General features: G+C 35.3%; 1 protein-coding gene across 2 annotated transcripts in view; it reads right to left on the minus strand.

Moving 5' to 3' along the window:
• Positions 1-6,163: 6,163 nt before the first annotated feature.
• gukh (NHS actin remodeling regulator GUK-holder) overlaps positions 6,164-18,926 on the minus strand; it is a 223,191-nt gene continuing 210,428 nt past the window's right edge. For both annotated transcript variants that reach the window (XM_076624780.1, XM_076624435.1), the window contains 3 exons: positions 14,445-15,087; positions 12,647-13,124; positions 6,164-10,652 (listed from right to left, as the gene is read on the minus strand). In XM_076624780.1, coding sequence (XP_076480895.1) covers positions 9,774-10,652; positions 12,647-13,124; positions 14,445-15,087 — 2,000 coding nt within the window. In that variant the 3' untranslated portion in view covers positions 6,164-9,773. The remainder of the gene's footprint in view (positions 10,653-12,646; positions 13,125-14,444; positions 15,088-18,926) is intronic.

An 18,926-nucleotide genomic window follows, 5' to 3' on the forward strand; every position in this document is an offset into this window, starting at 1 on the left:
TATCGTCGCCCTCAAAGGGGCAAGAGGGTGGTGAATGGAAGGTGGTCGAACATAAGAGAAAGAGGAAGGATGCGAAGAGACCAGCTGCTACCAAGGTGCATAGGACCGCACAACGAACCCCAACAGGAGGGCCGGTGCAAGAGACCATGATGATGGTGCTCCCTCCCCCTCCGCGGTCATCTGCGGTGACCCTAACGCTGAGCGAAGGGACGAAAACATCATATGCCGAAATTCTGGCGACAGGTAGACACAAAGTCCCGCTAGTCGAATTCGACATTGAACGGGTTAAAATCAAGAAGGCAATGACTGGGAGCATCATTCTAGAAGTTCCCGGGGAGAAAGAGAGGGAGAAGGCACCTGCGCTTGCAGCACAGTTGACACAAGCCCTGGATCCGACCACGGTGAAAGTTGCGGCCCCAACAAAAACGGCGGAGCTGAGGGTAACTAAGATCGACATCTCAGTCGGCAAGGAAGCACTTCGGGACATCCTGGCAAAGGCCGGAGGACGCAAGGCACTGGAAGTTCGAGTAGGAGACATCAGGACTTCCAGAGGTGGCCTTGGGTCAGCATGGATAAGATGCCCGACAACAACAGCGCGGAAACTAAGCCAAGCTGGAAGAGTTCTTGTGGGTTGGTCAGTGGCGAGTGTCGAAGCCATCCCGAAGAAGCCCTTAAGATGTCATAGATGCTTAGAGCTGGGACACGTGGGAGTGATCTGCGGATCTACGGTAAACCGGGGGCAGCTATGCTACAGGTGCGGAGGCATCGGTCATCAGGCCAAGAGGTGCTCTGCCTCCGTGCCCTGGTGCCCGCCCTATGAGTCTCTTGGAGCGCCCGCCACTCACAGAATGAGAGGGGCGGCATGCGTTCCGCCGAAAACTAAAGGGACGAGCCGGATTCGGGAGCCTGCTACGGACAGAAGAGAGGGCGACAACGCGAGAGACCTACCGCAAGAAAAGGAAAGGATCACGAATGGGGCAGATGGCCGGGGAGGCCATGGATATGGACTTAGTAAAGTAGATTCATGAGGCTCCTCCAGACCAACTTGGGGCGATCGAAACGGTCACAAGTCCTGCTCTTCCAGACGATAAGGTACAGCAGGATTGCCCTGGCAGTGGTAGCTGAGCCCTATCGTATACTAGACACCCCTAACTGGATCGGAGACCTGGACGGCTTAGTCGCAATGACGTGGACGTCAGCACCGGGCACACCCGCCCCAGGGAACCTGATTGAGCAGGGCAAGGGGTACGCCGCGATCGAGTGGGCTGGGATGGTGGTGGTGGGCGTATATGTCTCTCTCAACAGTGGCCTGGTCGCGTTTGAGGAGTTCCTGGACGGGGTTGGCGATTGTATGAGACGATATCTTTAATGTCAAGTCCTCGTCCTGAGAGACTTTAATACTCACTCCTTGCAATGGGGGAACACAAAGACAGATGCCCGTGACCGGGTGCTGTCAGGCTGGGCTGCGGGCCCCGGCTCCTCTTACTTAACAGAGGCTCGACCGGCACATGCGTGACGTGGAGAAGGTGTTCCATCGTCGATATTACATGTGACTTCCGGTGGGTCTCAGGCTGGAGACCGAAGGGGTTGAGACTCTCTCAGACCACCTGTGATCATTCATGGAGGTTGGCCCGGAGACAGTGCCCGCGAGGCATTAGGAGAACGGAACGCTCCCGCTCGCCACCAAGATGGCGCCTCAAGGATAGAGACAACGAGATGCTCCAGGCAGCAGGAATTGTCATGGCCTGGAACTGGGACGCCCGTACAGAGGAGACAAGCGTGGACGAGGAGGCGGAGAACATGAAAGTGGCATGTGATGCGTCAATGCCGCGCTGCGTACCTGGGGCTAGACAGAACGGGAATGTGTACTGGTGGACCCCGGAAATCGCAGAGCTACGGGCGAGGTGCATTCGGGCGCGCAGGCGGTTCCAGAGGACCCGTCATCGGCGGCTTCATCACGAGGAAGAGACCTCCCTCTGCTACGAGACATATAGAGAGTCGTGACATATCTTACAGCGGAGGATCAAGAGCGCTAAAACCCGAGCCTGGATGGACCTCGTCCAGTCAGTCGAATCCGACCCGTGGGGGGCGGCCGTAAAGGATGGTAATGAAGAAACTGCGTCCAAGGGCTCCACCACTAATGGCAAATATGGATCAGGCAGTGCTGGAAGAGGTCATTCGCACACTGTTCCCGTCACTGGAGGACAGCCCGGGACAGCCACTCACTACCTCGACTTGGACAGTGAAGTGGAAAGAGGAACTAGGGGTTGCGGACGAGCAGATGCTAGATGCGACGAAGAAGATGGTCTCCCGCAACGTGGCGTCGGGCCCGGACGGAGTCTCTGGACGGATATGAGCGGAGACGATGACGGTCATGGCCCCCAGACTATGTCACCTATTTACAAGGTGTCTGAAGAAGAGAGTATAGCGCAGTCAACTCGCCCCCGAGGATACGGTACGGCCTCATCGGGATGTTGGAGCGGTTCTACCGAACTGGAAGACCTGGAGGGATCGTGGCGGGCTCCCGCTGACGTACAGAATGACGCAGATGCTCACCAGACACGGAGCGTTCAGGAAGTTCTTGCTAAGGATTCGGCGGGTGGTGACTAGCACGTGACACCGCTGCGAGAAAAAGGAAGACACGGCACAGCACACGCTGGAGTCCTGTCCGGCGTCGGAGGAACCGCGCCGTGTCCTACAACTCGCCATCGGCGAGACTTTGGCCCCCGAGGCGATCGTAGAAGCCATGCTGAGGGAGCAACAGGAGTACATCGCCGTCCGCTCCTACTGCGAGCAAGTCATGCTCGCAAAGGTCCGCGCCGAGAGAGAAAGGATGAGAGGACAACACCCATCGAGAGTGTTGTCACACCGAAGAGAGTCTGATCTCTCCTTCGGACTTGCACAACGTCCCAGGCAGTTTGGCGTCAGGAGGAGTGGTCCCTCCTAACGGCCCAATCAACCAAGGATGACTCCCGATTGCACCATCAGGGAGAAGATGAAGGAGTGCCCCAGCAGCAATACGAAAAGATGGTCCCGGCGCTTCCCTACCAATCGTCAGGACGATCCCGTGGAGGCTTTAGCCGGTACGAATCCGGTACTACCCGGCGCCCTCTTCCCGGAGGGCACGGGGCGCCTATGAAGGTTTCCTCCACGAAAAAAGTGATTGTTAATTGCAGTACTAGTATTTTGTGTATCTTGAACTGAATGACATTTGGTTTTACTATTTCTAATATTATCTGGAGTAAATGTGTTACAAAAATGGTTGGAGAATTCTTCAGCTTGCTCTTCCTTGCTTCTGGCGCATGTGTTATCTGCTTTTCTGATTGCTGGGATTAGTTTTATTGGCTTCTTTATTTTGTTCGTGGCTTTTTATAGAGAATAGTTGGCATTCTCGTGCGCAAAGAGTACCTCTATGAATATTGAGAATTCGTTATGATTATGATCTTTTATTTTACTTTTTATTTCTTTTGCAAGTTTGTTTAGGTGTTTTTTGTTTTCACGTGTTCTATGTTTTTGCCATTTTGCTTTCACTTTACTTTTTTCTCTGATTTCGTCAAGGATACCTGTTGGAATTATTTTTGTTTGCCTGTTGTTTAGTTTGTGGCGACACTCGACAACAAATACCGCCACTCGATACTAACTACTACCGGACGACGATAGCGCAGTGGTTAGCGCCTTAGGTTACGAACGTTCGGGACTCGGGTTCGAATCCCGGTGCCGGTGTCCTATTTTTCTTTCACGCATCTAAATTAGAAGAAAAATAGCAGTACTCCAGCAGCTACAATTATCACGGACACACATACATTTCAGGTTCATGAATAGTAGTTGCCCATACTGCTTCTTGTATAATTTCTGTCAATGTTACTACCTGTTCGATGTGTTCGGGTGTTTTTAGTGGAATATTGCAGTTAATTTTGTTCTCGATTAGTTCTTTGCATGTTTGCCTTTATTGCAAAGTGGCTCTGATTTGCTATAAAGTATTGGTTTGCTTGTGCATTCTATTATTATCGGTGCATGATCGGAGCTAAACTCAAGACTGGGTGTTATTTTTAATTTGTTTGTGTTTAGTCCTTTTATATCTGTTTGTTCGACCAGTCGCGGGGATACGCGATCTCGAAGAAGCGTGCCAAAGGGAGTCGTAAATTCCCATTACGATACGAATAATCGACGCCACGAATCGATCGATCCCTTATTTCGATTAAGATAATAAGGGTGGCTGAATGAGTATGACGCTGATGTTAACAGATTATAATATATATTTTCATCAATCCAACAACTTCAATATTTGATACAATGATGCATATGTTGACTGCCAAACTACGACTGAGTACGGCCTGAGACTCCTTTCGTATTGGCGACTGTGATCTTCTGTCGATGTATCTTCTGTCGATTGACTGTCTTCGACTTGGCGACTGTGATGACTGATTGTTACTTCTGAGCTTGACTGTTACTGTTACTCGAACTGTTTGTGCAACAAGTCTAGAGATGTGGTGACTGTTCTGTAGTGTAGCTCAAGTCCAGAGAACAAGTCCAGAGAACAAGTCTAGAGATCAAGTCTAGAGAACAAGTCCAGAGGACAAGTCTAGAAATCAAGTCCAGAGCACAAGTGAAGTTCGTTCTCATGTTATCACGGAGGAAAGCTCGGTGTGGGTGTATCTTTTGAACTAAGCATGCGGATTCGTTATTCACATTTTTCGTTATAAAAATGAGAGTAACGATCCGCGATGCCCGTTGGTTATAGCCAACGTTAATAAACGAAGATAGGAGGAGGAAGCCTCCTACCAACGTAGCTCGTGGGTGACCTTATTCATCGGAAAAACCAACTTTTCCCGTTAGGTAAATACTCGCTTTTCCCGTTTGATAACTACCCGCTTTCTCCGTGATTTTTAAGAGCGAATAATAAACCTAAGGATTGTTCTAAGAACCAGCCATAAACCGAAAATACTTGCAGAATTAAAGATTCCGTTAAAAAGATTCTGTTTATGGTGGTTTCTTAGATTTATTAAGGGTCTGTATAACAGTGCGTGGGCCTTTGACGGTCAGACAATGAAGGACGTTGCACGGACCGTCTCACGCGACGTAACAACACCCAATACGTCCTTACCATCTCATTACTACTATGATATTGGTTGGTTGGTTGGTATGTTTGGCATGTTTACCAAAAATACATTTCGCAAGATTTTCACAAGTTCAACAATGGCACTGAAGAAATAGGAAACATAACGGACAAAATACATGATAATTTAAATTGTTTTAATAAGTAACTATTGATACAAATATTTTTCGACGTGATGGACTATTTTACTCTAAATCGATCATTTTTGTACTTGTATTTTATTCAAATTCAAAGAGAGGAGGAAAAAGTTAATTCATAATTTTGCTGATATCTCAATTACTTAAAAAGTACAAACCTTCCAAATGGCTAGATTTTCCCAGTTTTTACAAAACCTGCTTTCATATAAAATCTTTATTTCTGCAGGTATTATACATATGAGTTTTGCTTCTTTACGAGTAAAAGTTTTTAATTACTTTTATATTTCATTCATAAAGTGATTTTTGGAAATAGTTGAAGATGATGATTTTTTTTATTATTATAAACAACTTATAATGTTGCAAGAAGACAATTTAAGGTAAAGAGAAAAGTGTTTTATCTCTTCTTTTTTCTATTACTTAAAGTAGAAAACTATTTTAAAACCTTAAAATAGTACTCATTGTTATTAATATAATACGACGAATATGTTTTTTTATAGTATATTTTCTTATATATACATGTAGGAAATGGTATAGTGTTAGTAGGCTTCGTAACGGTATGATTATTACAATATCGTTTGATGTTCCGTCAATCACTGACAACACACACCCGATGTCTCCCAGGCAATCCCTTTACGATACTGCACTATACTACATTCCTACATACATAGCTACATATAGTATTATATTTTCTTTCCTTTAATGATTTTATCAAAGATTGGATTTTGATGGAATACTAAACTGTAATAAATAAGAAAAAGAGAGAAGAGAAAGTCAGAAGTAATAATTCATTCACTGTGTATTATAATATTATTTGTGAAAAAGGAAAGAGTGGAAGAGGTAAAAAAAATAATATTAATTATAGAAAAAAGAGTTTTTTGGTGAAAAAAATTGTTTATGACATACTCCAATACAGGATGTTTCTGTTTTTTATTCTGAGCAAAGTACAAAAGTTCAGCTTAAAATCTAACATCATTGTTCATTTCATGAATGCTCGATGGAGCATCTTGACATAGCTCACAATAATTTAATTAAGGCAACTCTGTCGTAAATCTATGCATTAGTCCTCTTTAAATATATTACTATTCATCATCCGATAAATCATAAAGCTTAATTCCTGTTATATGCCGACTGGCTATAATACGTTTTCTATATGCCCGTTATTTCCACGATTACGAATAATAAGAAAAAATGCGAAGAACATTCGGAATTTTGAATGACAAACTACTCCGACTAGATAAGCAAGCGATTTTTTCAAGCAGAATGCGTTTATTTGTATTACAAATATTATGTACTATTTACAGACTCCTTCTACGTACATCTAGGGTCTTGCTAATATTTTTTCTATAAAGAATAAATTAATATATTAGGAATAAATTGCATTAAATGACCAAATAGTGATTATGAACTTCCTGTAATATGTTTGTTCCTAGAAAAAGAACAGAAAAGGAAACAAAAATCTTGTGGGCTTTTTATGGTTTTTCATTTAAGAGAAAACAGGAAAATGATGAATGCGCGATGATAATTAGACTGTATATACATAGAGAAAATAAAACATGCTTTTATTCAAATTGGGATATTTTATCTGTATTTGAAAAAATATGAATCTGCATAAATATATACAGCCTATTTCTAAATGGCAAATAGTTGTAAATATAAGAATATTGCGAATTAAGATTGCTTCTCTTAAATATTTGTTCATGTACAAACGTTTATGATAGTCTTTATTTCATATATTAGTTATGAGCTTCCCTTCAGCCAATGTTCTTCAATACAGTCAACACAAAGCATAAGATACATGTATGTGCTTATATTACACTTTAAATTATCGAAAAGATTATTTGCGTTGTGATTTATTGCTTTCAGCGAATTAGCATTTAATATATTAATAGAATAATTTATAGGAATCCAAGTTTTATGAAAGTTTCCGATATCAATTACATGATATTAACAGCTTAAGTCAATATCAACGATACGAATCAATAGTATTTCTATCAATTCTTATGCGATTCTGTTCAACTTTCAATGTTTCGACGTGCTATTTTCGCATCAATGAAGCTATCCAATACTGTATAATACTAATTTAAATTTGAAATCACACTAATAGATTTTAATAAATTATTGTCCTTTTTCTAACTTTTCTAACAAAGGAATTCTTAGTCAAGTGCAGTACGGACGGTCACTTATTACATTAAGTCAACGTAAAAGTTCGTTTGCTCATTTATTCGGTCGTGTGGAAAGTATTATAGTATATTTACACCAGGCGAACGAATGCTCGATCATTTTCCACTCTAGAAAAATAAAAACATAAAAGTAGAAATATATAATCTGTTCGTGCTTTCATGATGTATGCGTGCAATCTTCATAAATGTTCGCACGCGTACGTCAAGAAAGCATGAACAGATACACGTTTCCACTTTTATTTCTTAATTTTATTAGAGTGGGAGAAGGGCGGGCATCTGTTCGATCGATGTAAACTCTAAACGCACTATTAGGTGTATGTTTTTTTTTCAAATAACAAAAAATTAAGAATAGCAATAATTATCAGTGCCATATGATCTATGTGACAAAATGATAGCAAAGTAAAGTATATTTCTTAAGACAAATTGAAGTATGAGTACTTTCTTCCTTACTCGAAACTTCATTTACAGAAACAAATGAACTTTTGCATTAACCTATATTAATTGGTTTCTATGTTTTTAGTCATAGCTCTGAATCGTATCTGCAGGGAAATTTTCATTTAATGCAAGTTATAATAAATCAGATACATATATGAAACATACCCTTGCAGAAGTATAAGAAACAAGTATAACGATGCTATTAGCTTTAGAAAATAATGGTACTTTTACTTCTATAGATTACAGAAGTACTTCGAATTAAGACATCTCTGTGTGTTCTTTTTTGTATATTTATATAAAATAGGTAAATAATTATTAAATTATCACTTAATTTAGTTTTGTATGATTCAAATTTCTATATGAATACAATGGCAGCGAAGAGCTCTACTCAAAATTACGTATTCTTCGTGTTTCACTTTAACAAAAATTACACAGAAATTACTGAAATTATTCTTTTACTCTTACAAAATTTATAAAAACCATTATCATCGTTAGAGATATTTCAAACGATACTTTGACTACAAAAACCAGTCGTCCCTTGGCGAAAATAAAATTTCGAACTCTAGCTGCACCAAATATTAACTGTATCATCATTATCGAAAATGATCACTAGACTATTAAAATCATCAAGAATAATCATTATATCGATATGCTCAAAATGGGAAAGAATCGGAACAAAAGAAATAAATATTAATCGAAATGAGAAATACTTGAATGATCAAGATTTTATCAACTTTTTAAAAATAAAGACACATTTCGATTATAAAAGCACATAATTTTTTTCTACAGCTAATCTCAATTTCAATCCTACTTTCGTTTCAATAATATAATATATAACAATGTTTTAAGAAATACTTTAGCATAAAATTGACAGAAGAAATCATAATGTTAACAATGTTGACAATGACACCTTAAACAATCACACTTGTATATTGATAAAATATTCTTTAACAATAGAAAAACGTGATTAAGTCGACAATAACTCCAAAAATTTAATGAAGTTTCGCATCTAGCAACAGAAGTACAATCGACGAACAATACGATATCACCCAATTATTGATTGTAGGTACATTCCAAAGATGCTATTAACGTTTTGCACTTACAAATGTTTTAATATCATGAGTTGAAATGTATTCAGTTCACAAAATTATTAATCACAAATTTTATATTTAAAAATACGTTCTTCCTTCTGAAAAATATGTTCTTCCTTCTGAAAAATATGTTCTTCCTTGTGTAAATTTTACAAGCACTTTAACAAGAAATCAAGTCTGCAAATAACGATAAGACAATCAATAATTATCTTGATTTTTTAAATAAAAGTTTCAAAGAAAATTTCATTGTATTTATCTATTTTGGAGTAATTTTCATTCCATAATTATTTCGCGTAATCATTTAGGCAATTTGAGAAAATATTACTTTTAAGACACTATAAAATATAAATGTACACTTCCTTCCGTGAGTCATAAGACACTTACAAACTTTTAACATAAGTTTTAATAAAATACGTATTTAATAAAATCTTCAGAAAAGAATATAATTTAGTCTTCATTATAGTACACGTGGTTAATAAATATCAAATTCGTTTCGTAATTACAACATTCATTTATATCTATCCTAAGTATTGTATATTAAGCTTTTCGTGAACTACGGGCAATAGTATACACACATTAATATATTGAAGAATAAATGATACTAATTAATATTTCTTAATTGACGCAAACGTAAATAAAGCAATTATACATTTTTTCTCATAAATTCTGAAATTTTTAATCATCGACTTGACAAAAAGAGATGTTAAAATACTTTCCAAACGCAAAGGGTTAACAGAAAGGAACGGTTTATATATATAGTCTAGTCCAAAATATTTCAAACTTCTAACACAAACACGTAATACGCATGTTGCGATCACAGAGCAGTTTCCAGGGTCGGAACACTAGGACTACGAGCGACGTTTTGCATTGTAGGATTCTGAGGGGACTCTGATCTCGCGCGGAACATATTCTTCGTATAAGCGTGTTGTTCCTGATTGGTCGATGTAGCAGATAAGAACTGGGCCCTAGCTAGTTGATTGCTGATTCTTCTTGACTCAAAAGCGCTTATCGCTTGCTGACACGAAGGGGTAAGTTGTGAACAATTTACAGGATACGAGATAGTCGTGAAATTGGCAGTCTTGCTTTGCGCATGTGTGTCTGAAGTAATTGAAACGGACGGTAGAGTACTCGGAAATGAAGGAACTGAAGCACTGGTCTCACGATTATTATTGTTATTCAGAGTGGAATTCTTTGTGAATGCTTGTTGCGCGTTTGTTGTTTGTACATTTTTACTGGAAGATTCTGTTTCTATTATATCAGGAGCTTTCGTATCTGAAGATTCTATATTAGAGAATTTTAATCTGTCGTTACACACGATGGAATCTTCATTGCTTTCATCGCTACAGAGGTCCAATTGTCGCCTAACGTTCAGTCTTAATACGGGAGAAGTATTCTCTGGAGATGGTTTCATGGCCTTTTCCTCAGCAGCTGTGTCTTCGATTATCGTAGACGACAGTACGTCCGTTCGTGGCGTTTGGAACCTCCAGACTGAGCGGGGACTAAGGACTTTGGCCAACGAAGTCGTTTGTTGGACGTTTGATGATTGCTGCTGTTGGTTCTGCTGTCGTGATAGTTTCAACTGCTCTGCCGCCGAGACCCTTACAGGCCCGGTCTTCACGCTCTGCTGAAGGAGCAGCCTTTTGAAGTCCAGTCGCGATGTGGCGGGCGAGGATGGTTGAACGTTTTGTGTTGCCTGAAATGGGATGAATGAGATGAACTGATCTTTATTGATATCACTGGCTTCCTTAGTTAAAGCATTCTATCTACTATTTCATAACATTTCAGAAAACTTGTATTGTTATTTATGCCTTCTTTGTTTCGCATCATTTCATTAAAAATATTTAATTATTAGTTCATAATAATCCATACGATTTCTACGAATTTCTACGAATTACAACTCGACATCACTTCCAAGGTAAAACATGGAGAGAATTCCAAATATTTCAACATATCTTAGAAAAAATATTAGATAGGACATTTTAACTAAAGCAACAAATTAGTTGCATAATAAGAAAGCTAAAAATAACAATACAGATATTGGAACACGTATAGTAAATTAAAAAATTTCTACTATTCGACTTTTGGTAAAAATCATACAAAGTACGAACATATGGTAATTATGACGATTATAATTAAATAGATAAAGTCAGTCAAAAAATTTTCATACATTCTATAACAAGGTTGTTGTTAAAATAAAATTCTACTGAATTTTACCCCCAACGCAATGTATTTTATGACAAAAAGACTATGATCAGGAGCGACGTTAAAAATAAAACAATCTTGTGACAGAATTATTTAAAATAATGAAACTATTTAAACGATTTTCTCCTTTGCAGTTGTTTTGATATTTTACCAGGATGACATGTTTTATTACAACTTATTCATATGTTAGTAAATGAATATATTGCACACAAAGATACGATGTGATGATGTAATAATTATTAGGAATAAGAACGATCTCACTGATTTCAATGAAATATGTTGTCAAGATCAACATTCTGAATAACTTTTTCTGATGCATGAAACCGCCGCTCCACCTTGGTCTCCGAGATATTCACAGAAAACTTTAATTAAGTTTAAATTACGATCACACTTCATTCTCATAATAGACGGTCGCGTTTTTATGCAGCCCGACCTAAACTAAATAAGAAGAAAAATAAATGGATTATAGGTTGAACCAGAGTAGCATATATCTAAAAGCTACAGCTAAGCAGTGCGCAGGTTATATGTATAGTCACAAATATAAATGTAAATGTAATAAAAGTTGTTCAAAATGTTGACCGTGACAACATATTTAAAAGTCAGTGAAACCAACGAGGTTGCTCCTATTCTCAGTAATACCGTGACTTTTTTATAGGGTGTATTGATTTAATAAAAGTGACACGTAACTTTCTAATATGTAGTTTAATTATATTGACTTAGTTTTTTGAGAGCTTAAATCGTGCGTTGTGCGTAACTTTATCTTTAGAATAAACAATTCATCTTATAAAACGTTGGGGTAAAACAATACTATTGTAACATAATGAAAAAACATCAAATATGAGAAAATAAATTTGGTAACGATACTTTTCACGTATTGTCTATATTATGCATCCTTGTTATATCGCACAGATATTTTGGATTCAAAAGTAAGATTATTGTATTTCCAAGAAATTGTTTTATAACTTGTAACCGCAATTTCAATGATCCTCAAAGTGCATCAGACTAGTTTAATATTTTAAAAAATGATTAGCAAAACTTTTTTTCATCTATGTCTGAGAAGAAATGTCGCAATATGACTCAATAAATGAGTCAATTTTAGTAAACAGGCCTTATTAACGACGAGTAATAAGATCATAGTCATCACTAAAAATTTCCATATATATATATATATATATATATATATATATATATATATATATATATGGAATATATGATTATATATCATTATCATATATATATATATATCATTATATATCATATATATATATATCATTATCCAATACAAAGAATTTAGTTTTCATCGTCTTGGAATACATGAACTTCTGAAAGTAAGTAATTTGTTTCCTGAAAATTGAATATTAATCGTGTACTTATATAATGAAATTATAATGGTAAGAAATGGAGTTGATCGATTTAACTTCCAGGTAATTTAATATATATATTGTATATCAACTATATCAAACAATTTTTCATATTTCTACATACCGACGTTTTTTGTGATTCGGAACTCCAGCTATTACCACTTCCAGATATCATCTTTACCAACGAATTGGTCGATCCGTAGGGAGAGGAATTTTCGTTATCTTCCTTAATATTCAACCTTTTCTTCGATTTATGTATTGCAGCGAACAATTCTTCGTTGGACATGGTACTCTTCGTCGGCGAAAGGATCAAGTTCGTTGGTGTACTTCGACCAGACGAACTTTGAACAGGAGTGCTTCTTCCGGAGTTGGGCATCGACAACGAGTTATTGGCGGTTTGAGCCAAACGTTCGGCAACAGTTGGCATACTACGTCCAGTCGGCGTGGACGACTTGAAACTATTGCCGTAGCCGTGCCCGATCGGAGAAATTGGATTGTACTTTAACGCATCAGCACTAGGAGACTTCGTAACGGGATCACGAACAGGCGAGGACGCAAAGAATCGATATCCAAGCGCTGTTAGCCCTAATGGTGTTGCGAATCTGGGTGAAGAAAAAGAAGATTCAAGTTTAGAATGAATTCCTTTTAGTGCTTCTTTTTGATATCTTTGAATTATTTTGTTATGAACATCGATAAGTTACACTTACTACGAACTTATTTACATTTACTACATACGTTTGGAAATTTAGGGAAATATTACTGCGTTATTTCAATCCTTTGGTGGATGATATTGTAAAAGAGCTGAGATGCGAAAGACCAGGAAAAGTTTGCATATACGTATATATCACTACATATATGTACATATGTATAGTTCGTATATATATAATATATAAAATGCAGATAAAATAAAATATGTATATATGTACATATAAAATATATATATAATTAATTAAATAAATGTTTAAAAGACATCATTAAAAAGCGATTCATAAATTTAACATGTCATGAAAGTAAAATTTACTCCTGTTTCTTACAATATTGCTATATCTCACATTGTTTATATCATATTACATATTTCCCTTACAATTTAAAACAAATTTTAAACAATACGTTTCTTATTCTTATTTACTTTCACGATATAAGTTAAAAATTATCTGCTAATTTGTTTTTTAGAAAATAATACAGTGAAATATTATATTAGTATTGGTCATTTCATTCAGATAGTTCATATCCTTTTTACTTCCGTATAAATTACTTCTTTAATGAACTATATAACGTATATAACGTTATAATATGTCACACGTAATATAATGTCACATTCATTGTGTATAATGAATGAAAATATACATTTTCAAATATTCACTCTTAAAAAGATTCTATAAAAATATAGAAACTTAAAAATATTATGAAATATAAAAAATATTTTATTCTTAGATTATAACAAAATAAACATAAAAGTTTCTATATAAAATATAGAAAATAAAGATATTCATGAAAATTGTGTTTCCTGCATTGATCATAACATTCACTTTGAAATCTATTTATGCAGTAAATTTATTGTTTATTTATTGTACTTTCCGTACTAGTTGCCACATTTATAGTAGAATCTCGAAATTATCCGAAGTAAGCATGACACACACCGTTTAAATAATCGACCGTTTCCGATGATTATAACCGAGTAATTTTGTTTTCGTATGAGAGAAAACTGTTTATTCTAAACTATTTGGTAAGTATCGGTATTCGGCAAAAATAAAAACTTGTGAATAAAGATGTAAGAATTCGTTTCAATTCTTATTCTTGTTCAATTGTCGAATGTCAAATATAACGTGTCAAACTGAGCTAATCTCCAGTGAATTCTTCATTCCGCTAATTAAGACTCTGCTGTATTGTCACATCTATTTACCCAATTAACCGTTACCCACCTATTTCTGAAATCCACAATCTGTTGTTGCTCCTGACTTTGCATTAATCTATTCTCCATTTCGATGATCTCTGGTGTTCTTTTACTCAATTCCATCTGAGAGCCATGGCGATTAGGATCCTGTTCTACCTTCTGGCCATGCCTGGCAATCACATGCATCGTACTCAACGAACTCCGTCCAAGACCCCTCGTGATATCCGGCGTGACACTTCGAGGTGGTTCGACGTCCCTCTGTAATCTTCTCGATGGTAGCGTGTAAAATTGTCGACTAACGTCTTTTCCAGACGCATAGTATTGCTGATTTCTGGCATTTCGCATATACACGATCTGACGTTGGTCACAGTCGTGTTGCAAGTCGTTGTAATGTGATGTTTTACTCTGTTCGAAAAATTTATCGTTACTGTTGCACAGATTTCGTCGAATATCATGAGCGTAAATATTCGGAGGATGAGCTGACTGTTGGCCATAGCTGACAGTCGTCTGTTGCTTATCACACGTTTGTATTTTCTGGCATGTGGGAGGGGCCTTCAAGATCTCTTGGATTTTCTGCTTCTGAGGTTCATCAAGTTTAGGAGGTGAAATATAAGGTGGAGGTTGGACTATCCCATGAGAAGGCACCGAGTCTATTGCCAATAGTGTATTGTCTGGAACAAAATAATTAATCATTTCCCTTATTCGTGACCAATGCAATTTGAGATTTAGCTTAATTTTGTATTATCTAACGATTAATTATAAGAATTTTGCAGATATTAACGCCTTGCTGTAGTTGAGATTAATAATTATTCAAAATATTTGAATTCGAGTAATCTAATTTCAAGCTTGTATTTTTTTTTTTATCATTAAGCATTTGAAACTTCATGCGAATTTTATTTTAGTTATACATATAAGTATCTACAATAATTGTGTATAGACAAAAAGCATTGTGTATAGATGTAAGCTTTTTCGATATTATTTTACATTTTTATGCCGCAATTCTTCAAAAACTTTTCGCATGATAAGTTATTTGACTTAAAGTCAAGTTAAAATGGAGGAGATGGATGAAAAAACACGAAATAGGAATAACATTACAGTAGAACTTCGCCTGTATAAATCTGTCGCGAAAGAAATAATCCATATAACATACACTGCGTCTCATAGATATAAAATCGTCAAAAAATTTTTAATTCTTGTGTGTCGTGATTAATGTGATAAGGAACGAAGTTTGCAATGTTTGAAGTTGTATTGAGAAACAATTTTTTTTTCTTTCTTCTCCACATTTTCTTTAAGGGATAAGTTCTATCGACTGAGACAAACAAAAGCGATTGAAATCTAATTTATATTCGTTTCATAATAGAACAAACATAACAGAATATTTTATTAATTATCTTCTAATTTTCAATAATTTTTACTATTTGACTTTCTTATATAGTTAGTTTTAATTTATAGTTATATAGTTTTAATTAGATTTTATCATGTTGTACAGAATTAAAAATTATATTTATGAGATGCAATGTATATAAATCAAGTTTCTTCACTTAGGGGCATATGAATATAAATATCCTTACTGTACGTGTACATGTAATTAAAAATGAATACCTAAAATTACGCTGAAGGATATGTAGGAAAACGATGAAATAGGAATAACATCATAGTAAAACTGCATTTGCATGAATTTATCGAGAGACAAGGAGTTTATATGAATGAAATTACTATAATAGGTTACTGATTCTCCTTACTATCTATGATTTTTCGTATAGTAAAAATTTATATCCAGATATCAATCGGTAAAGGTATAATTAATAAAGCATTAATTACAATTTCGTTTAATTCATATAGACGAAGTTCTGTATGTATAAATGTATGATAAATATAATTTATACGATAAACTGCACATTATCTAAGAATTGTTTTCTTCAAGTCAAGAAATGGTTGTAAGAATTAAAATTTCATTGCAAACTGCAGAGTATGTGTAAAGTCAAGCAAAATAACACGTTTTCATAATTTAAATGACTTAGTGATTGAAATACAAATGACTTGAAGACAAAATTGTTTAATAGAGAACAGCAGGGAAACTTGAAAGAATAGGCCAAATCAACTAAATAACAAATTTTATATTCAAGTTGTTTTTTAGGTAATTTGGCTAATTTGAATAAAACTTAAGAAGATCTTTCTTAAGCTTTAAATAGAATTAGATCGTATACGCTACTTGTTAGACATTCGCTTAATTGATACTAATTATTACACAAATTGCACGTATTATTTGTTTCTAAATTTTTGCAAAATCTTGCCGTTAATAAATATTACCGTCAGTCTCGATTCACTGCAAAAAAACTATTATTTTCGTAATTCATCTTCTCGATTTTCATACTAATATTATATATTCACGTCAATACAAACGATATTTAAATTTTTTAGATAATCCATGATAAGTGACTCTAAACTAAAAGATAAATTAATTCATTAATAGCATTATCGTTAGTAAGATCAAAGCAAAGCAAGCACGATACAAAGATACATTTACATATGCAAACATTCGGCAAAATCACGAGAAAACTGTAGCTCATTGATCAATTACTCAAGTCCGATATAGAATGCAGCTTCCGTAATTTCCATGTCATCATATTTAATTTTAAAAAATGATAGAACAAGACTAGAATAACCTGTTTCAGCGGTTTTGAACTAGTGGTACGCGTCCTATGGTTATAAAAATGTTATCATCCAAAAATAGTTCTGAGAGTACTTCAAATTATTATAAGGTGTATATTTATATCACAATTATTGTAATAATTTAAAATTAAAAATAATTAAAAACCATATATATATATATCAGTCCGAATTATTATGATTGCGTGGGTAAATATATATATATATATATATATATATAATATATATATAATATATATATATAATATATATTATATATATAATATATATATAATATATATTATATATATATATTATATATATATTATATATATATATAAATATATATATATATATTTACCCACGCAATCATAATAATTCGGACTGATTGCAATGCAAATGAAATTTCGAAATGTTTCGTATACTACACATAACACATTCATAAAAGGTCTTTGTACGTGTTCGAATAATTTACTATATTTTTTTTGGTGGTCCTGAAATATTTTAACTTTGGTTTCGTTAGTATCCACGAAAAAGTTAAAAATTACTATTCTCTTTGATTGAATGTACTTTCGAAGGATGATAATGAACATTACATATCGGACCCGAGTTTTTCTTGATGGAGTTAAAAACAAAATGTACTCACCATAACATGAACTATAGTACTACGATATGTACGTGAGCTATTAGCAAGGTTGCCACACGCATGTGAGGTGCATTTATTTTCTCTAAAACTAATATGCATATGTACATAAACTAAGTGCACGAGTGCGAACATAGACGCGAGAGTGAATAAAAAAAGAGAGAAGGTAAACGATAGGTATCGGGACAGGTTGGAGTTGAATAATGACTACAGTCTGTCTAAAATCAATTAATTTTCAAGGCCACTGAGATATAATCCTGAACGTATACGTAAATTATATATGAATCTCGACAAACTGCTAACATATAACTTCAAAACTAATATAAAAAAAAAGTAGTAAGTTTGGTTGCAAACATTTTATTAGAAAGTTATACACAAATATCGTACTATTAGAATTGAACGATTAGAATAACTATTTTGTATCTTTTCTTTTGTTTGTCGAAATTATGAAACCGGCTATCGATTTATTTTATTATATATATGATTTATATCATATTTTGTACGATATTACCTCAAACATATAAAGAATAAAAAATTATGTAACATAAAATTGAATTTTATATTATTAACAAAATTGATTTTTACATTATTCATTAGTAGAAATTTGTCTCTTATGTACATTATGTAAACGAAAAATGCAAATTTCCAAATATAATTTTTTCAAAATTTTCAATAATGCACTACATAAAGTAGAATATTATTAATTAAAATACTATTGCTGTCCATATAATTGTCGTCACGAGTTTTCAGGCACTGCTGATAATTTGACAAAAAAACGTTGTGAATAAAAGTTAATCAGCACTCAATTAGCTGCATATTGCGATGTAAGAAATTAACAAAAAAATTATTTTTTTTCAACAAGAAGTCATGGCCACCTTGATTTTCTTAGACAACATTACGTACTTTTGATTCCATACTCCCGTAGCTGATGTTAAGACGAGTTCAACGACCTACTATACTTTGTCTTTGCAATAACCATGAATCGTGAAATGTTATCGTTAAAAATTATTTTATTTCAATCAAATTACACATTTCAAAAATGGTGAGTTTCAAACAGAGAAATGTTAATCATACGTATATCACAAAAGGGGCATAAACATCAGCGTAGTCGCAAAACATGCCAAGAAATTCGTTGTGACGGCATTGCAGCAGTAATCAGTACAAAGAAAAAAAAAACAAAAGTACTGTATAGTTCAGAATTGTGGTTAGAAAATTGTA

Source organism: Bombus vancouverensis, chromosome 1 (assembly GCF_051014615.1).
Source record: "Bombus vancouverensis nearcticus chromosome 1, iyBomVanc1_principal, whole genome shotgun sequence".
Taxonomy (NCBI): Eukaryota; Metazoa; Arthropoda; class Insecta; order Hymenoptera; family Apidae; genus Bombus; species Bombus vancouverensis.